We start from the raw sequence: 23,624 nt of genomic DNA, 5'->3' as shown, positions 1-23,624 counted from the left end.
CGAACGTGTAATGTATCCGGATGTAAAGGACACGCCGCTTGTAAATGCTCGGTGTATTCTTACTACCCGCTTACATGAATAAATAGAAGAAGAAAAAACAAACAAGGAAAGCTACTTGAGATGTGTCAGCTGCGGAGAGATGCCAGATTTCTTTGAGAACCGTGTCACAAAGGTCATAAATAAGATTTCGCCTTGCGACGCCTCATCACACTACACAGCTCTGTTCTCCATCTTGCCTCCTCAACCTCAGTACTTGAAGACGAGGCAAGAAAACAGTGTCGTAAATTTGACTGCGGTCTGAACTGGAAATGTCCTCCAGTTCACCATACATCTTGGAGTTTCAACGTATTCTAGTCCTCCTTTGATAACAGCTTGCAGTGACGTTGTATACATCCATTCATCTTACAATGTTTATTAGCTACTTTCCTTGCCTACAAATAATCATTATTCGAGTACACGTTTGTTTCTGCAAGTCTACATTCCGAACGCCTCTGTACAATTGTTGGCACTCGTGCTTGGTATTCCAGAGGTCCCAGGTTCAAATCTCGTATAGGTTCTGCGTATATTCATTCAGACTCCTTTTCTCAGTCCGTCCAGGTATATGCCGGGATAGTGGCTAAATTTAAACATGGCTGCATCTTTTCATATTCTTTCTAATTTATTAGTCTGTTTACTAATAATCATATAATTCAAAGTTAATATGAGCTACCGAATGACCCGTTAAATTAATAAAGAACAAATACTCCTGTATAAGATGTCGGTTTCTCGCGGTAGGGAGTTTAAATATTAGGATGTTACACCATGTAGTCTGGAAGAAACTGGACGACGTTTCAGAGGTGATTACTGCGCCTCAACGCTCAAATTATGGAAGCAGTAAGCACCTCTAATACGTCAGTAAATTTACAAAAGACTGCATGGCGCAAAATCTCAGAAGACAGTCATCTTCAAATATATCTACTTAACGCGTATCTTCGAATGTGAATTTTACTATAAGTGTAGAACTACGGTAGCCCGGTCAGTAAGACAGCCGAGTTTGATTCCAGGCCGGACAGAATATTTTTCTTGCCACAATGTTCCGACTAACTCTATAACCTTCGAGCAGGTGTGGATATCGGAGGTTCCTTCTTGATGAAAAATTGGTCGGTGCGTGAAGCTAACTACTAACCCCCTCTATTTAAAAAGTTGGTGATGCTTTGAGCTTTACCTACTGAATATACCTAAGCCTGCAATGGGCTGATCCCAGACCTAGTGATCCTACCACATTTTTAAATGACTGTTTCAGAAGTAATTATAAATTATGAGAGGCCAGAGACTTGAATAGTGGCAACTGAAGATGGATTCGGGTGGTAGGAAAGTCTTGTTCACCTGCTACACTAAATGTGTACTTACCCCCCCCCCCCCATTTCGCTTTGCTTATTTAAAATTTCTTGGAGTGTATTTATAAACTGCGAAGTTCTACCTCAACCTCACTCGCCTGTACAGTATGTAAGTTAGGTTGCACCAACTCATCTTGTTTCTTCGTTTTCCCTTATCAGCTTGTCCCTCTTCCTTCTCTCTTACATAATCGCACTTTCGTCTGCAGCTCCGAAGATTCGAAACGCCTTGACATTATTTATTTTATCTGCAAAGTTTCTTAGACGTTCCTCTTTCGTTTCTTTCGAAATCGTCAAAAGACAAAGCCTTGGTGGAAACCTCTCCTTCCTGCAAAGCGAGATGTAATGTTTGGTCCACAAGGCTATTTACTTGTAGTTTATAAAAACACGCACATATGGCGTAGTTTAAAAACTTTTCATAAGTTTATAGTTGTTCCCGTCTGTTCTGCTGAACACGTGAGAAGTCCCCGGCTTTCAGCAGGGTCCAACAATAAAATGACTTAGTGCAACTTCAAAGCAGTAATTACAGAGTTCCTGATCATGGTGCAAGAAGCAGGGAAGTGATATGATGAAGACAGACGACGGACAGAAAGCAGATTGTACGGAGTAGTCAGGTGCTCTGCCCCTTCAAGACAAATAAAAGAGATATCTCTGAAAGATCCGAGTGGGTCACAGGAAAAATTAGGGTTAACGGATTTTACAAAACGGAAAAGCTTCTAAAAAGAGACAGGATAAAAGGACAGAAATTGTGCGTTTTATCGATTTCATGAAACTTGATTTTCTTTTCTATCCGCTTTAGTTTTTCCTCATTTCATTTCTTTGTGGAGATTGCCGTGTTCTTTCATTTCCTCTTTTACTTCCTGGTTCCTTGCAAACCTATATACTAAAAATTGGGTTTTATTCTACTTTATTTCTCGGTTTCTTTTCTTTTCGCTGTGTGGTTTGCGACCGTCGTATATTACAGGGAGTAGAGGGTGGTATATAAGCAAGGGAAGGGGTTATCCCGCGGGAGATGTGCACAGGGGTTATGGGGTGGCTCAGAATGGAGAGGGAGTAAGAATTAAGGAACGCTATATTACGGAATTTACGTCCGGTGATCCTTGGTGGCTGTGCCGGGAAAAAAACACATGGGAAATTATATCCCTGTAGGAAAGTGGCTATAACATTGCGGCTCGTGTGACAACAATTGGAGGCGGTGCAGAAAAAAGGGAGTGACAACATTTCTGATCAGATTCTGCGTTTTTTAAACGTACACCAATTGTCAGAGAACATAAATCAGTTACAGCAGCCTTAAATTTTCAACCAAAACGCTAAGCTTTTATGGACACGTACATATTCGTGGGGTTATAGACAGAATTATGGCTACTGAAGGAATTGTCTGTTAAGACTGTTAATAAGAATATTTATAGCGACATTAAATTATTTTAAATGTTATTATATTCTCTTAATAATTTGTTTCGAGGCCAATCTTAGAGATTTTCAAACTTTTTTTTCTCAAAATATTTAATAAGCAATGCAGAGTTTCCGAATTACGGATATTTAAAAATGGGGGGGGGACTCTGAAAGATATATGACTCAGCTTTGATGCTAACGAAATAGTGATTGCCTGTCGGCAGGACTTTGGGTAATTTCTGGATTAACGGACAATTGGACTGCTCCTAAGCTATGACGCGAAGCCGACAAATACTCATCAAGTGAATCTTAATTTGATAACTAGTATTTTCTTATGCCATTTTTTGGCAAAGAACCCTGTCTGTAGCTATTTTTCTGATATTTATTCCTTGTAAACTTATAAAATTCACTTACAGTTTTAGTAACATTTATCTTCACACTACCCTGACCGAAATGAGATCATCCCCCTACCCCCCAAAGTGGTCTGAGAACAATTTTCTCGACAAGATAAAAACATACGTTACAATTTAAGTAAATCCAATCTTCACTCCAACTGCAGTCATGAAACTACTGACCACGTAACTTTAACTTACGACATTAACAGTTACGTACTGAAACGGTTGTGCCACTAAGGCACTTTGCTTACGTCTTCTGCGCTTTTGTAAGTTTAATCCACTCGGTACCGCATTGTAACACCATGGTTTCCGTCGAATGAATGCAAATGATTGACAGCCCCTATTCAGACACGGAACTGCAGTCACAAAAGGACGTATTTTTCCACATCTTCTCTCTTCTGTCATCCTTCCATCTTGCTTTGCATCTTGCATTAATCCAATTCCAACTTTTGCATACAGACGAATTACTGGAGTTTCCGCTCTTCGCTTTACAACACGATCACTGAACTGCTTAGGTATTCACATTTTAAATGTATCATTCAATAAACGATCTCTGAATATCTGTTTATTGTCCTGTAAACCCGATAAGTTGTTTTGTAAGAATTGTAAAATCTGGTTTCTCACATTAAGTAAAAACAATCAACTGAGAGTGATTGACATCACAGTGCTGAAGGTATATTTTTCATAAGGGAGAACACAAAATAAAAGGCTGAAAAAATTACAACTCTGAGCTTTAAGATTTATGCACGTCACCAATTTTTTTTTAAATAATAAAGTCAAAGAGAACTAGACGGTTGGAACATACAACGCGCATGGGAAGTATGATAAACACAAACAATGAATTTTAATGGATAGGAAATATTTGAGAAAGGAAACTGAGAATATATGTAATAAGAAAAATAAAGAAACAGATAAATGTACAACACATGTAACGCAGTTTCTTCATCACCTGTTGTTAGACTGCGTAATCAGGGGCTCTCAGCCATCTTTAGACTTGGAGCCACAAGCGTCCTTTTTTATCGACTCGCGGGCTGCAAGGTTAAAATCGCGGGCACCTTTCTGAACCGCCATGCCAGTATAATAAAATGCTGCCACAAAAGAGCATTACAGGAGAAGTCCACACACTAATAAATTTCTTTAATAAAATATGTAGTCAACAAGCTTTTTGACTCTGCTTTTGATTGATTGACCTTTCATTATCAGGTAAATTTCAAAATAAGTAAAAAAAGTTGGCTGAGAAATACACAACACAAAGAGGAAACGGGGCGTATATTTCAGATACTGGTTGGAAAACCCTCTGAAAGAGACACCTTGGGAGAAGTAGACACAGATGGAATGGATTATAAGGAAAGAGGCAACAAGGATATAAACTGGACTGAACTTGGTCGGTATATGCTCAATAAATGGGATGTCTTGCATCATCGATTAACCTTTGGGTTCTGTCAAAAGAGGGCCACTAAAGGCGAACGCATTTTAATGGATATAATTGGGTTTTAAATTAAATAACTCATTCTACTGTTTCAAATATCTAATTTGCATGCCGACAAAGATATATTATGTTGGAACGCCACTTATCTCAAAACGTGTAGCGTACATATAAATAAATAAATAAATAAATAAATAAGACATTTTGTTCTTCAGCAATGTTTTACCCAAGCTGTGTAAGATGAGACGTCTTGTGTGTAAATAAGACTGTAAACTACAGCTTTTCATTAAGTCGTCAGAGCTCCACTTATCTCATTTTGTAAAGTCACACAAACGCTCAGTTTTAAAAATGCTCAGTTAGTTTGTGACTTGTAATTTTGTAGTATGAAAGTGACATTTAAATACACTTTTACATAACACAGACTAGAAATCTAAGAGTATTTTATTTTTCATTAAACATTACACCCGTTCCAAACCCAAGAACGCGGTAAGGATGCGTTCCATGAGCCACATTCACGTTACACAAAGCCTCAAGCGTTCAACTCCTTCCGCGTGGAAGAGTAGTTCGATATATCTGATAAACTTCGAGGTTAATTATTTTTCAACTGAATAGTCAATGGAACACTGCATCAAATATTCACGTTTTCACAAAACATGAGAGTGAATAAACGATAAATCTCCATCCACCCTGTGTATCAAAACAGCTAAAGACAAACCTCCTGGAAAATGCATGGTAGGGCTGGAAGTTCTATGTCCAATGATCACAAACAGCAGTTAATCGCTTTGTAGTGAGTTAAGGCATGATATAAGATACATCCACACCAGCAGCAACATAGGAGGGATTATGATAAAGTGATGTCATGAAGCACTAATTGTGATTATCAAGGGTCATATTTGTTGACGAGGTCGCTCGACTTGCATTTAAACAGAGGAGAGAGAGAGAGAGAAGCAATCTGTTGAGTGGCTTGTTCCCTACGTTCTGAAACTTACCAGCATACAAGTCTGTGAGGCAGTTCCGTACAATTGGCAGCTTACACGCGAAAATATGACGCAGGACGAAAAAAATCAATTTATTACCACTCTACAATGATGGGAATTTTCAGATTCAAGTAATTTTCCCGAAATGTCTCAATCTAACAGAAAATAAGGTGTACGTGTTGTGTTGACATTGGTATGATAATTATGTAAGATGCGAAATTCTCAAGGCGAATAAATAGTATAAAATCCTAGCGAACGATAGGATGTGAGAATGTTGAGTTCCGCCGAGCAAAATTTATCATGATAAAGTAATCTAAAATAATTACGACAGCCGCAACATAACAAATTTTCACAGAAGTCTTTGGCATTACTATGAGAAAACTCGACAAACGCTTATTATGCTTATGGACAGACAAATTAAAAATAGCCTTCAAAACAAATAACACAATAAAAAACTTCCTTAAACAAAAACCACCAATAGACATAAATAACAAATACAATTTACCAGGAATATACAGACTAAAATGTAAAGAATGCCCATTAACTTATATTGGTCAAACTGGACGTACATTCACAAATAGGTATAAAGAACACATTGCAGCAATAAAACATAATAAGGATAATTCAGCATATGCAAAACACATCCTAAACACTGGACATGCATATAGCATGATAACAGACACAATGGACATCTTAAAAATAGTATACAATAAGAAACACAGAGACACAAATGAAAAATATCATATACAACAAGCATTCAAAGAAAATGTTTGCTTGAATGACAATAATATTTATCTCAATAATCCCATCTTCAACTCCCTTCAAATAATTAACCCCACCTCCAACAACCTCCTTTCACTTGCCATCCCTACAAGACAACCGCAATCCACAACGAACACAGTTCAGTCAAAACACGGCAATACTTCCAGACAGATGTAACTCCTCTACAACATTTCTGGTATGTTTCAAAAATTATCCTCAATATATATTACTTTGTTTCCTATTTTACTAATATTCATTTAACCTTTATGTTATTTACATTACAGACTGATACAAAAACAACAAAACGTTCACCCACACTAAAGTCACATTGAGCATGATGTATATATACAGAACAACATCGAGTGTGTTATTAAAAATAGAATAAAAATCTGAAAAAGAACATCGTTTGATATCTGGTAAAAATCTGATAAAAATGTACGCTAGCATAATGTATGAAAATTGTATTTGAATTATTTATCGTTTTGAAGCTTTATATAATTATATACGCCTGAGGATGGTTCTTTTAGGAACTGAAACATGTCGTGAAACATGAAAAATGATGGTCTAATGTAAATCGATTATTTCGATAACGAACATCATTTAATATTTTAAATATTTTAAATGTTAATTATTGTAATATTTTAATATTTAATAAGAATTATTGTGATTAGACGGACAAAATTTAATATATACTTATGGACAGAAAGTTAAAAGAAAACACTTGTAACTGAAAATGCTAGTATTCTGTAGGCTCGGATGAGTTTGTCTAATCCACAGTAAAGTCCATTTGCAACATCTATGAACAACGTGTGCATAAATTAGCGGGAGATTCGAAGGGAAGCTTGCGTAATCTTTATCCTGAATATCGCAAAACTGTTCATGCCTTGAAAATAACACAAAAGGGAAACGTTCACATTTGCATTTATATTTTATCACACCGTGTGAATGTATCCCAAGACGGACCTCAGTAGACGTTATTTTGAAAAGCGTACGCACAGCTCAGCCAAATATTGTGAAGGCAAATCTTCCGACCAAAAGTAACAGTTTTATAACCGATGCTTTTCACTCTACCACGGTCATAACAATTTAGCACAAAGAGAAAATCCATGGCATTAAATCTAAAATATGTATTTCATTGAAAAAAATTCCTTCCATACAATACCCTATTATGCAAATAATTAAATTCCCTCTCCCTCTTGATATGCCAGTATAGAAAGACTACCAATATTCGCCCCCTCTCACATTTATTCTTTAAAATTATTCATCATGACCTTTTCACTAAATCTGTTCAAGGTAACACATTTATATCGTAATCAACTCAGCAATATGACAACTCGGAAACTTTACCACTACTTAAAGTCTACTGTAAGCTACTGATTTCCTATATCTTTCGCTGTGAATCTGAACCAGTTTACCTCACAACCCCTGCATAATACATAAATGTTCGTAAGGACATTAAACCAAGCAATCGATATTAGTGTTAGTATCGACATTCTCAAATTACGAGTAGTCTGGAATACACCCTACGACCTTTGCTGTTACTTTTCAAAGCAAGAACAACGGAGGTTAAGTAACTGCCAGAGGGTGATTTTTAACTGTCTCACAAATACAGACGTATGATCAGTTCTACCAACTACTCGTACAAAGACAAATCTATAAGTTAATTTCACCTATGAAAATTGAAACCGACAAACAAGAATAAAAGAAGATTAACAGTGAAGTACCTAAGGTTCTTCTAGAAATCAGTCGGTAAAATCGTACATCCACAAATGTTTAAGTTTTTGTGCTAGGCTAAATATTTCTCTAATACTGTACGTCTATTTAACTATAGTTGAAATAGAGGAGCATTTTATGGGGCATGTCCAAATAATTTACATAACAAAGGGGGTGGGAGTGTTTACGACCGCCTTTATTTATTAGCTATATTTTTATACCTGAGGCTTCAATAATATTCCGTTTGGTAGCGCTTCATTGCAAATAAATAAACGAATGAGAATAACTATTCAATAACTGACTATTTGATTATTCTTGGCAGTCCCGATGCATACGGAACTATATCGTCATTTGTTGAATAGCCTAGTCCACCCGCGTCTCCGACAAGTTGCATTGAAATGTTCTTTCTGGTTCGCCGACATGCTCGGAGACATTTCTGACAGCACGTGCCTCAAATACGTTCATCACCATGGGAAATCACTTCTTGTCCAATATTTATCTTTATTCTCAGCCGGCGCAATAGGTTAAAGGGAGAAAACACAAGATGAGCATACAGGCTACGTATTCCAGCTCTTAAGTTACGTTCCTGGATAGAGTTCGTAAAGCCAGTCGCTGTTTCCCATAAGTACGATGTTATAAATTGGGGTTATGTTCCCGAACGACCAAAAATATTCACTATTTGTGCGTTCTACTGGATCCTGTCCTCAACCAAATTAATTAAGTCCGACAAAAAACATATTTCTCTGAGATTCCTTAGGCTTATAATATTATTCTTTCATCTACGTATGTTTACCTAGGCCTATCTTCTCCTGAACCCTATAGCCGAAATTTCTGTATGCATTTTTAATGGCCCTGCATGTCATATGCGACACACTTGCACGTCACGTCAATATATTCTATAACTCACTCTACAATATAGTTTATTACACAGGGCACGAGAAGATAAAAATCCAAGCCTGCATTTACAATGTTCTCTTATATCCACCACGATGAATCATTATGTGTAATTATACATGTATAGTCAGTAATACATTTACATGTAAATTTTAAGTGTATGGAAACAGTAGCCTCAATAATTATTTGCCCATAGTTTCATTTCTGAACAGTCTACTTGCTAGCTTCTAGTACGTTCTAGTGTTCGTCCTAGCCATATTTATGTTTTCACATAATAAATTCACATTGTGATTATATAACATCAGTCGACGTGTTTCGAAAATCCCAAGCTCTGTTGATTTTCAGGCCATTAAAAGTAGTACATTCTATAACAAAACTTGACAGCACCTTTTTGTTTCAGATATACTGAATTGTAAATTTATACACTCAAGCCCTTCACACTTTGGTGAAGGTAGAATGAATTTCTGAAACCTATTTCAGCCAAACATTAATTTCTTGCTTTGTCAAGTGATATTTTATTCCATAAATGTTCCTAAGTAACAAAAGCAGATAAATATTTTAACAAATTTAACAGTTACAGTCAATGCTACCAAGTACTTTATTCAATGATGAAAACGTATTTTGTCTAAGAACTAAATAATTACTATTTAAAGAGATTTGTTAAGACTGGGCATAAGTTCTTATTTGCAAAGAGTCGATAATGAACAATTGACGAATTTATAATGCTTGCAACCAAATCAGTCTACTTTAATAAAATTCTTTCTCTTGTTTCAGGGACTACTACTACGACAGGTAAGTAAAACACAACATACTTCGAACAAAGTTGCATCGACTCCGGCCTGCAGAATTACCCAGACTTCATAAGCGATGCTAGTAACAATTTCATATCCTATTAATGTACAATCCCTACCAAAGCACAGCAAAAGGACTGAGTCCTTGGGGGCTTTAATACTTCCGCAAACTATTCCTCACTGCTACACTTCTCAGAATTTTCTGATTCACGGACTTGTAAACCAGTTGCACGTTTTTCGAGGACCATTTCCCTATTTGTCTCACGATGTACAGAATTTCCCCTTTAAAATGCAACCGTAACTACGTCATATGAACACCTTTATACATAAAATGACTAAAACCACAACAATATTGAATTCTTGTAGCATATCCCGTGTTGCAGCTGATGCACAGATTCAAATCAGCACAATCGCAATTTCGACTATTTTGTCTTTTGATGAATATTACTTCGCATCGAAATCGTTTGCCGCTGTTTGTGAAGCAATCAGCAACACGTCGCCTGACAAAAATAAAATAAGATAGCGCAGAATAGCGACAACATTTTGGGGCACAAGAAATGTTGGTCTGTGACAAGTGCTGGAGGAATAACACACGTTCTAATCGTGAATACGTCATGTTCGCACCCATACAGCGTCTGCGCAACTGGATTGAGCAGAGGCCTAGCAATAACGGTGATCTTAACTCGAGTGTCAAGGGTAAGATTGGGAGAATCTATTATAATACAAAGGGGTGAACCTGCTACAGATTTCATTTATATACCATAGCACGTGATTTGTGATGGCGTGCGTTTTAAATGGCGTAGCCTATTGTTACTTAGTTAATGCCAATGAGCTCAGGTTAATTTGCCTGCAAGGAATGAGTCCCCGGTAACCGGTGAATGGAAGCTGAGAGGGACTCCATATGTGGTAGCAAAGAGAAGAATCTCTCCATCCGACTAGACCAAACATCTGTCGGCTAGCTGCTAAGGATAATAAGAAAATAAATTTATGACAGGTCGTGAACAGCAGACGGTGACTTGTGGCTAATAAGGGTACCATATTAATGAATTAAAATCATTGGTTACTGTCGTAACATTTAAACAGGACATGCATTCAATAACACACAAACCGAATCACGTAATTTGTGTATATACACACTTATAATATGATTAAATGAATTCTTAAAGATTATTTTGTCATTTAGCCGTCACCAGCCTATAATTCATCCGACAGTAAAGCTCATTCCATTATTCAAACAATGAAGCTACTCGCTCCTCTTCTTATATTAGCCAGGACTCCAATACTTCCTGCTGCTCTCAAGAATGGTTGATCCCACCATTAAAGTTAATTGAATTTTCTCGGCGTTTGCGAGCTCTTAACCTCAAATTGACTTTGGAAAGGGCGTGCAAGCATGTCTGAGGATAGTTTGCTTCATACTGCAAGAACTACGCTAAGTGGAATACGATTCATCCGTGACTCAAATATGAATTTAAGCAAAGAGTTACACAGGCTGCAAAATCAACGTTACGCACACCCCGGTGAAAATGCAATATTAATAATTAAAGCTATTCAAGATACCTCCACGTGACATTTATTTGCCCGACATATATCGTCACAATCCTAACCTCGGCACTTGAATACAACAAAACGCAATAATTTCTACTTATTTAAACAGTTACTTCAATTATAAAGATGACTGCATTTATATTTGCACATTTATAAAATACGCGTGTTTAAACTGTGGTAACAAGTTCTTTTCAAGAACCTTTTAATGAGTAAAGTGAAGCCATCCCGTTACATGTCTATGTTGGCACTTAAGGAAAAGGAGGTATAGCTCATACTCATTTTCAACCTCGGCACTAGAAGGAGGTGAGTGGTCAGCATCACGCCCCGGCCGGGCTTTACCCCCGGGAAAGGAACCAGATACCCATTGGAGAAGACGCTGGATGAGCCCCAGAGCCGGTGTGGACTCAGAGGCTAGAAGAGAATCCTCTGCCTCTGTCGAGGACCGAACTCAAATCTTCTAACAAGCAGAGTTGCTTCCTTCGTCATGGTTAAAGCCCCAAGCATCATTATCATCGCCCTAATGATGGAGGCAGTAATCATCTCTGAAACATCCGTCAATTTCTGCCAAACTGCACGGTGCGATGCCCCACAAAACAGTCCTAATCATAATCCTTGACAATTTTGCGGAAGTATTTAGGCAGCCCTTTCATCGACCATAAAAGTTATATTAATTTAGTTTACAAAATTACGATTTAAGGGATCTGTTTGCTCTTACAAACGTTATGACATTAACCACAAAAAAGTTCTTTAAGAAGCTGCATTAGAGCCAGTTTTGAAGAAATTATCAGAAAATATTTTCAGACTTGATTCTCAAAACAGCAAATATTTGTCCATCGTAACGAAAGATTTACTATAAATAGACATTTACTATTTACGTGAAACTCATGTAGGCTTATTTATTTCACTTGTCCCCGTTTTCGATATATCTACAACTCCTTGCTTTGATACACGAACTGTTTAATTTTTAAAATAACACGCGAGCTTCCTATATTTAATATTATGGTTGTATAATAATTTATAGCTTTTGTCTGCGCCTGTGTTTGGGTAGCGAAATGTTTAACAGTGAACAAAGCTCTTAAAACAAAATTTTCTTTATTAAAAGAATTCCTTTTTCGTATGAAATACACAAGCTTCTTTTGTGTATAAAGTATATTAATTAAACCACATCGTGCAGATAGAAAAGTAAGCAACGGATTGTACTTTTAAAAAGGAAAATTTTGTGTAAAATAAATTATGCCTTACTCTTTGAACCTTCTTTCATGCTGCATTATTTAATTAAGAAACTAAAAGTGCAACAGACACGTGTAAATAATAATTTACTTTCTTTCAATATTAAAAACTGTATAAAGTATTCAGAATATTTAAACTCATGTACAGTAAGGCTGGTGCAATGAATTCCAAAACAATTTTCGTTCTGTCAAGAAATCATTGCCCTTGCTGGGAACAGAAGACAGATCGCTTAGCCTAAAGCTAGTTACCATATACATAATGTAATAGACTTTAATTGTTCGCCGACATTCGATGCACCGTGGAGGAGACTCGGGCACACATACGTAGGTCTATACATCGCATTTTCAGACTTGGAGTACAACTTATCTTACTTCCTATGAACTGTACGTTGGAACCAAGAAAGATGTTTACACTTCATTACCTCTTCAATCTGTTGTAAAGTGGATGGGTTAGGACTGTCTCTTGAAAAGCAAGTGTTGTGTAAGAGACTGAGACGTGGTTTAATTATTGAAGCAATATGACGAGATGCCTGCTGTTTAATTTCCAACGCTGTTATATTACAAAAGAAGATGTTTTGAAATGGAACAGAAATTTTCATTCAGCTGAAGAGAATGAGCGGTTTTGTGCGTGGTGATACGCGTAGTCGTGTTAGAATGTTCATACTTGAAAAAAAAAGTCACCAACACAAAGGGAAGCATCCATTTCTTGTGCATTGTTCAAAACTTCTTGAAAACCGCTGAACCGAATATTAAAACGTAGGGCTTCAGCTTATATTCGTTCGTGCACTGTATGCTCTGATATCCCTAGAACACTTTTCAGTTTATCGAGAATTTAAAACAAGAGGATTTATGATGAACAAAGTCTCTCAAGTATCGTCAGTTCGCGTATTTGTTCAAGCTTCACAATATACGATTCTACCTTCGCCGGAAATTTCTCCTCAGTCCTTACAGACTCGGCCGAAGTTAATGCTGTATTGAATGCTACTCAATAATTCATTAAATTATGCATATTATGAGTTTTCAATAAAGTGAACAAAATAAACGCACAACGGTAAATTTTAGCTCTAAACGTATAGTTCATTCTTGAAACTACTGAACAAATTGAACTAAATTTGGTTAATGAATGTCTACAGCAAATTTGTCTGATGAATTTAATTTTTGTTCACACCTGTTCAATGTGTCTGTTACTTTACATGAAGCTCAAAATCAACTTATCACCTCTTCCAAAAATGTTTCTGAACTCCATGGAGAAGATACTTTCTCAGACTGTCACACATGGTAATAATACCAAGTACAATGCAATAATCGTTTAATAAAATCTGTTAGAAACTCGATCTAAATCGAATAAAGTTTATTTAGACATTAAGTCAAACAGGTGTTTCGATAAACAATCTGCTCCATCTTCAGCATTTCCAGCTCTGAATATCGAGGTCGTATGTTATTCCGCAACGTTCGTACCTACGTACAAGTCCGCGCGGCTTCACAATCCAGAAGACCAAAATCGACAATATTACGTTCGTCGTCTTGGAGATTAGGAAGTTCGAAAGGTATGATTTGTAGTGGGCACAGTAACACTCAAACCTGGCTGTCCGAGTGTTTAAACTTTAGTCTATCGTCTTTTCAGTGATGTTCCACCCTCGCGTCACTTAGGGATGGGGGTTAAAGCGAAAATACCACACAACGCCTCGGGATTTTACGATTCAGGAATCTCACTCGGTCGCCAGCGTAATTCCTGCACTGTCATTTACGAATACGCTAATTGTTTCTCGTCACTCATGTATCGCTCGCTTTTTATGGCAGTTCCTGCTTTAATCGCGCTGAGGGCCGCCATGTATTGCATTTCCGCCTCATCACGTAGCCGATTAGCCTGCCGCACTGCAGTACTTGGAAGGGCCATTCTTGCAGGAAATGAACTGCTGTATGAGTTTATTAACGCCACTTCGAGTTTATCAAGCAGAGGATGTAAAATAACAAGGCTGCCAGTAGAGCACTTGAGTAGATTGTGACGTTACTTATCACAACAAAACGGAATCTCTTTACTCGTCCCAGTCATAGCTTTCTCTGCCCATCACAAATACAGTATCTCAGGTTGTTAGCAGGCTATCAGAACACAGGCAATGAACAAGATTTTTGTTAAAGTTAGCAGCTGACAAATTTAACTGGTTCTCAAATCCATCCTTTATAATGCGTTTGTAGGCGATGTGAGTGAAATAAAAGGAAAACGGGATGGTCTTATTTGTCTCTCTGTCTGGCTTGCTCATGATTTAACTCGAGAACCAGCGGACGGATTTGGATGAATTTTGGTACGGATTTTATGCCTTTTGCCGACTACCATAAAATCATACTCTTCAATTTCCTGCAATCGGTAATACCAACATGACGGACGAACAAACTTCTGAAGTGGGATCGACATTAACACCCATTTGCATCAAGATCATGAAATCGCGTAAGGTTGGAGATTTCCGAAAATACAAAACTTTAAAACAATAATACTTCGTGTAATGCAAAATACGTGCCTCATAACCTATTCGTATTTATGTGTTGTACTTAAAGAAGTCATCATTTGCAAACTAAAGTTCTTAAATTGAGAACTGGCATGACTTTTTATTAATAATTCGTAATCTGCAAAAACTGCGCGTGTGTATTTCACCTCTCCAGTCTTGTTAAATTACGTATTTTTTAAAATTTCGAACTATTTTTTTAATATCAACTACCACTTAGCGACCTGGTGATAAAGACGCAAATTAATAAATTACGAATATTAAGAAACACAATACGTGGACAAATAGATTTTACACTAATGAATGGTGGGGTTTCATGACTTTGCCATAAATTCGCCATTACGATATACTGTTTTAGACACATCTTAACTCAATCATATACTCATACGGTTTTAAAAAAATCAGAGTTTGTATTTGCAGTGTTGTTTCGTGTTGACTATCAAGAAAATGAGTATCATGAAGATGTGTGCCGAGCTGTGAATGGCTCACAAATTTAAGTTGCGTAACGCCGTTACAAAAACTTACCGAAATGAATAAAACCAACAGTACCACGTGTAAAGACTTTGCGAATCAAATAAACAAAAGTACAATGTAAAATAAAAATCTGTTTTTATCAATCCTCTTACAAAATTCCATCATTAACTTGCGTAAAGCGTGTCTATAGGGCTGATCCATTAATGTATATATTCAAATGTACTAAACACATCACGAGTAATTTGGATTTGATTCACTACCGTCTTCGGGCAACTGCTTGTCATTATACTGACAAGAAGAAAGAAAAATACAAAATATTTGCCAGTACGACAACCCGTCAATTTTAATATCACTGGGCAGTTATTATAGTAGTGTGTACAGAACGCTTATAGATTGCTTAACATTGTCAGTATAATCAACCATTTTAAATGTCTCCAGAGAATACAAAATTATCAGGACTCTGAAGTACTTATTTCCCTTTTCGTTTGTTACCTTTCAACGCGGTGAAATTAAAACATTTTTGTAAATATCTCCTTTGGTATTTGCACAGAGAAACCGGTTAAGTGAACTTGTTATTTATTAAGCCGTGATAAAGGAACGCCCAAAGATACAGACGCCTTGAATGGGATTCCAGATCGTGACGCTTGGAGCGCTTGTTCTAGCAAAACACGACAAGCATTAATGAGACCATGTAATTACACTAGATAATTCTGTACGGTAATAGTCCTCTACATGAGACTAGGTTAAAGGAGTAATTCAAGTAGACTACCCACCTGCTTCTGTAGAAAGCTCACAACTCTTAAATCAAGTAAACTACGGTTCTAGCGACAGACGTTTCAGAAGCTGGTGTCTGGAACAGTATCTGATATCTGACAATAACTCCATCTTACAGAGACTCGACAAAGACTTACAAATCACATGAAGTAGCTGTCATTCACCACACTTTCCTTAGACGAGTGTCATGGTGCGGTATTTTACATGGTAACAATTAGATAGACGAAGCACATCACGATATTTTTGTCAAGGAATTAATTTATTAAGAGAGATTTTCTATTTCAAAGTGTGTTTTTACGATGTTAAAAATGGAATCGTGTTAAGTACGGCAAGGGATAAAGTACAGCAGTGTAAGAGAATATCCGAATTAAAGCATTACCACAGGACTGTACTATTAGTTGCGAGGCTTCCTAAGACTTCTGACAGAAGGACGAAACGTAAAATTTATTTAACGGTGCCGACAACAAAGATCGAAAGATTAAATTTGGGATCAATACCAAGCAAAAGAACTTTTTGAATGACGAGCAACCCCCCCCCTCCCCCCCATCGCATGCTTTTTAAAAAGAAATGAAAACACTTTTATCGATATAGCATACCCTAGCTACTCCGCCTACCCTATAAATGTGTCATGCTGAGTGTTTATATTTAAGCTTTGTGTGATATATGACGAACTAGTGGGCACTTGGAGTGGATAACAAATATTGAACTTTACAGTAATAATAGCCCATTACTTGTCCATGTGTAAGAATAAATGGAGCGATGAAGAAGAAATATTGTAATTTTATTCGCTGTTAGAAGCTTGCTGGGCTCTCTTTGAAAGGATGGGATGAAAACGACCCACAATTCAAATGTTGTGAAGTAATTTTGGCTCAAATGCAGAACTAAGGAAACTATAGCATGTCTTTTTTATTCTTTAAACCTTGTTGGTTGAAAAAGGGATCAAAACGCCCTATGCCATGACATAAAATGTTATGCAAGAAATTTAATCATGCGAAATAGCGTAGCGGTGAAGTGTATGAATTTTACAGATTTCCCAATCACATTCAGAAACTGGCTGCTTTACTGCGATTTTCATTGTCATATTGTCAGTAAGGAAATGGCCTACTGAGACAGTAAATAAAGATAAGGGTTTCCGTCTGCAACAAGTCGTTCGCGGTAATTCAAACTACTAGATTTATTAAACACAACTTACTTTGTACATTGACTGTTTAAAATACAAACATTCTGTCAATATTCATGAAAATATTACACTTATCGAACATTGTATTGAAACTAAATCATGTACGAAAGACAACCAAGTTGAAGGTATGGAACACATTGGCAGTTCCAACACTAATATACGGTAGCGAAATATGGACTTTAAGAAAAGAGGATGTAACCAAATTAACCACATCAGAAATGAAATTTCTCAGGAAAACAGCTGGATACACATTAATGATCGCAAACAAAACGAAAAAATAATATAGAAACTACAAGTTACGCCAATTTTAGACAAAATCAAAAATTACAAAACCAAATGGAAACAGCATGTATCAAAAATTGGTGACCAAATATATCCTAAAAAATGCCGCAATATCAAAGTAGACAAAAAGAGAAGACTTGAAGACATCTTAAAAGACTTTTAGACGACATTCAACTAGAGGCCGAAACAGACCACTAAGGTCTAAAGACGTTAAGTCGTATGATGATGATATTCTGTGATAAGTTATACTTCATAATGAAACACACGCAAATGCCAAAGGCATTTTCTACGACACTTCCAAAACATATTACCAAAACTGATTATTATGCAGAAGTGACAGAACAGCTTTGCTGAATCAGTAAGGCGAATGACTTGTAATCGGGAGATTAACAGGTCCTAATCTCTGCTAGAGTACAGACTATCGCGAATGATGTTTCAGGCTTGTTTACAGGTCCAGGAATCCGTTATAAAAGCAGCTTTGCCAGTTTATCAGCGTGGCGCAAGTCAGAATTCGAGAACGACTGAACAGATTCCCATAAAATGTCACATTTGGGAGTTCTACAAAACGCTGTTGACCCATATGTGTTTTCATTCGGACTGGACAAATGTAATGACCACTTCATAACTCTCCATGCAATAAAACCGTAATCATGCGACTGCCGTAATACAAGGTAATTCTGCTGGTGAGCGGCTCTGTCAATAACATAATTAAAACGAAATTATGCTGCACGAATTATGGTAGGAGTGACTGTGTGTTAATTAGAATAAGTTAAATGAAAGGCGACTAGAACAGCACGAATGTCTGAAATAATGTCGATAAATATATCGGTAGGATTTGTCAGGAAAAAAATGAATAAAACTGAAAAAGGGTACAGATTTCTAGACGAGTGGCCGATACAAATGAAGCTCAGATAGAACGCCGGCGAGCTACTCAACGACGATGCATTTTGTTAACATTTAAAACTGAAAAAGAAGGATGGAAGTTTCCTCGGACGGGGTTTGCAACCTAAGTCAGCAAGGGAAGATCCCTTAGTACAGCATTTTATAACGTGACGTATTCACTTAAACAGTATTCATCAATTCGATCTTTATAATGGTGACTCGTTACGTTATGTTAGGGTAAGAACCAAATTCCCGTTTACGAATGCTTGTTGCCATTACATCAGGACCAATGTCCATTTTACTTTGGTCCTTGTTTCTCGACCGCATCAAAATCTGGAACTCACAAACTAAAAATAAGACGCAATAACAAATAACTGATTCGTTGCGCACACTTCGATGACTACAACTCCAAAACCTTTCCACATCAAAATAAATATCCCCAAATCGCCACAAAGACGCTATATAATGTCACAAATGACACGGTATCGTTAAATAACCGACACAAAATAAATCCTTATGTACCAAGAAAATCGAAGTTACAGAGTGGCTCTGTTCAAATGGATCGCGCACAAAATGACCGGCCAATTATGCTTGCAGCCTTATATCTGTCAGCTATTCTCCTTTCCTTTGTGCACACCCCCAACAATTTCAGTCACGAGAACACATTTAGCACCTTCATTTCAAAATCATACTGATCAGTATCCCTAAATAAATATCGAGTGCTACTTGTTCAGTCTTGCGAACTACATGTAACCTGCTAACAAAATAAATCTTACTGCTCAGAATTTGTCATTCTTCTGTCAAAATTCTCAAAACTTTAGCCGTGTTCATACTTTATGAAGAAAACAAAGACGTATTATTTATCATTGCACTTCTCAGATTTCTTACCAAGAACATGTAAGCAGTCCAAACTTTGTTCAATTTAAAGTTTTCACGGCGAGAAGAATGAACATTTTCTTCTTGGTCTTGAAGCCGTATGGACTCACCGGAAGATGACTTCGTTTCGGACAAAACATACTGGCTCCATCTTCAGAGCTGAAGTGACGATACTGGGACGTGGTAGGGTTGATGTGAGGTTAAAGGAAAAAGGCAAAACTGAGGCAGTGGCCAATCAGAAACAAGGAATTGATGGGGAAGCGAGTCATCAAGCAGGTGTCGGGGGGGGGGGGGCAGGAGGGGGTTAGGTAGTTAGGGTGAGAAGAAATATTTTGATGAAAATATATATTTGAAAATTGTGCAATTTTAAAAATGGATATGGTACTTATGGAGCTGGCGGGAGAACGGAGGGGCAGAGAACGAGAACCGGCGTCACATCCTGGAATCCCCAATCGCACTTGGTGCGTAGCGTTATTCAGTTATTAGTTCCGCCAGACCGCTATTATTCTACCGCCAGCAGCACGAGAACAATGGGCCATTTAATGTTTTATAGCGGATACCGATGCTGAAGTTCTACCAAATAGGCCTACCGCTTAAGTAGAAATTCAACTGAGAGAGAACATCTCATTTGTTTACCAATACCACAGCGGATTTGACCTCATACGACTAAAAATTGTCTGTTATAGGTTGAAATTAAAGTGTTTACTCAGTAATTACTGGGGCATTCATAGTGCATACAATTAACATCACATCTAATTCTTGAATTAAAATTACGCCGTCGTTTGTGACTTGCTTAAAAATATGACTTGACAATATTTTCGGTCTGGTTTGAGTTTATGCCACGCGCCAAAAATCGTAGAAAAAAGTGCAAAACAGTGACTCGTATCTTGCTACATTTTGAGCTGCGTGCAGAACACTAGCCGAACGGGGGGGATGACTCCGCTACTCGTATTTGGCTTCTAATCCACAGCATTGACAGAGTACAGAGCGAGTTCCAGCACACTGGTAAGGCTTCGTCCATGTAACAGTACAGCACCAGTAGACAGCAGGTCTGACGGTGAATCGGTCGACTGTAATGCAGAATTTGCTGCTACCCCCCCCCCCCCCCACCCCCCTCAACCCTTCCTTTCAGCAAAGCGCAGCGCGCCCTGTCACTTCTGTTGTCACTCATGTCACTGGAGTTGACATTCACGCTTCCCGGTAGGAACATGTACCCAGCCCATTACGTGATTCGCATTGGGACTTCCCCGCCAGACTCTAGTTGCTATAAGCAACACAGGTCGTAAATGTCGGAAAGAAGAGTCCATCTAGAGTCCATCCAGTTTTATAAAAAACCTGCTTTAGAAAGATTACATTATGCTTATGGGATTATCGCTCTGCAGACTTGAAGAACTATTTTAGAGGCATCATAAATCAGGTTTTATGTGAGAAGCATTGGGTGGGACTAGTTCGAAGTCAGGCGTGTCGGGGTACTTAGTTGTGGCGCACAAAGTCATTATTTCCATGGTTGTATATCCAACTCCTTGTTTGATTAGTAGGCTACCCGACACGGTCGGCTTTAGAATAACCACTGGGAAATGTCGCAAGGAAGGATCCTAAACTATCTGCAGAACACCCATTACGAATAACTATATATTCATATGTCCCTTGGTGAGCAGTGGCCTAGCAACAAGGGTGACTCCCAACTCTATACCATGTTATGTGATTGCTGGATTGCATTTTAAATGCTAAAATCTGTACAAGAAATCCCATTGCTGGCGAACTGCGTTGTTGAAAGGCTGTTTAACATATTAATATTATTCCGGCAAAACCCACTATTTTCAAAGACCTTGTTAGAAGGCAAATAATTTAAACAATCAATCATCAACAAAGGAATGCAATCGAAAAACCACTTATAATCAGTAATAATAACCCAGATGTCTACCTGTTATTCCGGGATACAGAATGAACACTGAATGCGGTCCCATCTCGATTCGTACAGTACGAGTCAGAATCGTCAACCCCCAATCATATGGATCAAAGGTAGCCTATCGGAACACATACCAGTGACGCAAGCAGCATGTAATTCAGCTGACGTCGATCAGAAGCCCTCTTGGGGTTCTCGGTGATCTGTCATTTGGAAGATAAAGTCAGACCTCCCTTCCGAAATCAAACGCCCAACACGAATGCACACCAATTTGATATTAAAAATCCAATTTCATTGACAAAAGCAAAGTTTAAGCCCATATAGAAATATTAACGCTATGTATTACATTATGTAAATGGAAATAATTGTCTAAATGAACAATAAATTTTTACTGAAGTATGCTAAATTTTGCTACACTTTTAATGATGTCATCAAGTTTCTGCTTCTTCTTGAAAGCCTTCCTACCATTACTCTCCTCCGACGAAAAGTAACATTTGTATTTGTTACATCGCTATAAAATAACGAAGTAAAAATACACGATAGACTGTTTTCAACTTTAAAATTCGCTGATGTAATTGAAAACTGAACTTGACAATCAATTTGTAATTTAAAAGGGCGCCTATTAAAGGAAGAACCGTTGTTAAACGATGTTTTTTTCGAAATTGTTTTCTCTTTACAAGAAACAGCAACCGTCAGCTGCTGTGGAAGGTGCAACATCTCAACATGCCAGGAGCAAGTAAGCAAGTCTTTGCTGGTTGCTTGCTACTCCAAGGAACCAGCTCAATCGCTGAGAAAACGAGGTGTTCGTCGGAGCGCGAAAATCCCGCCCCACCTCCCCAACAGAAATTTAGCCTTACTAAGTCCGCGGTTTGCTTTAAAGATCCAGGGGATGGTGCCGATATCACGACACCCCACTGCAACCAACCCCTTCACCGTCTCAATGACTTTACGAAATTTAACTGCATCGATTCCAAGAAAGATCCTAGTAATTTTTCTTCTTCCACTTTTGTAATGGTATACACTGATCAAGGGACTAACTATGATCTATTTCTTGAAGGCCACCGAGATTTAAAATTGTCTCCTTAAAGCTGGAGAAGAGAAAGTATGAAGATTTCTGTCTTTTGGGTTGTTGCGTTGTGTAGTATGGTCGATGTTTACCAACGTTTCGGAGGTCATACTGCCTCCGTCATCAGGGCGATTCATCGACCATACTACACAGCGCAACAACCCAGAAGACAGAAATCCTCATACTTACCTCTATGGAAACCTCAAATATTACAGGAACTATGAAGTTTCAAATATGTGTCGGTCTTCTAATGAAATGTTACGTACGAATATTTTGTTGTGATTTATATTTTATTTTTCACTGAACGACTAAACTACATTTATGATGAGACAAGACAATTGTTTCTTCAGAGATGAAGCCCCTAATTTAGGACCGAAGGCATAATAATTAACTGCTTGGTCTCTTACACACGTTGTGGTTTCATGATAGAAGAGCATGTAACAGTGGCCGAAAAGGGACTACACGAAGACGTCAGAGACAAACTTGTTCCGGTGCTACTTTCTTCACTACAAATCTCATTTGATATATCACGGATTTAACCAGTGTCTCAGCGGTGAAAAGCCAGCGTCTACCGCCTGAACTACGTCACGGCGGATTTTTATTTTGTTCGGAGAAACTGCTTAAATCAAGAGTGACACTTATGCCCATTTTACTATACCAAATTTTGAGTTTCGACAACATTTTAACCAACGTCTGCAGTGTCGAAGCAATGCATTAAATTCAATTAGGGTAGCTTTTATATTGTATTAAACAAATCAAATATCATTCTCCTCTAGTAATTAGACATACTGCTCCAGATGTGTATTGGAAATAGATTTATGCCACGTATTTATTCATTATTGATCAATAAAGCATGAAGGCTTAGGTAATCTCTCTGACCAACCTTACAGTCGCAGACTATAACACAGCGGTTTCATATGTTTCTGTATTTATTTTTAAATACAATCTATAATTATTTTACACGTGCTCACAACGCGGAGGACGCACGCAGCGTTCGTACGAGAGGAATTTCACGCAGACTTGGTGTTCAAGTGTCTTCTACAGGCAAAATAAAAACGATGAAAAGTGTAATCGGAAAGTTCTCGATAAAATCTACTTCAGCACTAATTGTTTCACCAGATTTTTCATATAAAATCTTAACATTCCATAATGGGATCGTTTCACGTGAAGTCTAGTTTTCACACTA

General features: G+C 37.7%; 2 protein-coding genes across 9 annotated transcripts in view; one reads left to right on the top strand and one right to left on the bottom strand.

Annotated features, from left to right (window-relative positions):
* csul (protein arginine N-methyltransferase 5) overlaps positions 1–23,624 on the bottom strand; it is a 546,076-nt gene that overhangs the window by 372,485 nt on the left and 149,967 nt on the right. The window lies entirely within an intron of this gene.
* The window catches only part of LOC110836151 (uncharacterized), a 321,064-nt gene that overhangs the window by 260,287 nt on the left and 37,153 nt on the right, over positions 1–23,624 (top strand). For all 5 annotated transcript variants that reach the window (XM_087347246.1, XM_087347248.1, XM_087347244.1 and 2 more), the window contains one exon: positions 9,707–9,724. In XM_087347246.1, coding sequence (XP_087203372.1) covers positions 9,707–9,724 — 18 coding nt within the window. The remainder of the gene's footprint in view (positions 1–9,706; positions 9,725–23,624) is intronic.

This window comes from Zootermopsis nevadensis, unplaced genomic scaffold (assembly GCF_977971745.1).
Source record: "Zootermopsis nevadensis isolate Lab colony 2312 unplaced genomic scaffold, Znev_1.0 Znev_ptg000011l, whole genome shotgun sequence".
In the NCBI taxonomy this organism is placed as follows: domain Eukaryota; kingdom Metazoa; phylum Arthropoda; class Insecta; order Blattodea; family Termopsidae; genus Zootermopsis; species Zootermopsis nevadensis.
This window is presented reverse-complemented; position numbering and strand designations above follow the sequence as displayed.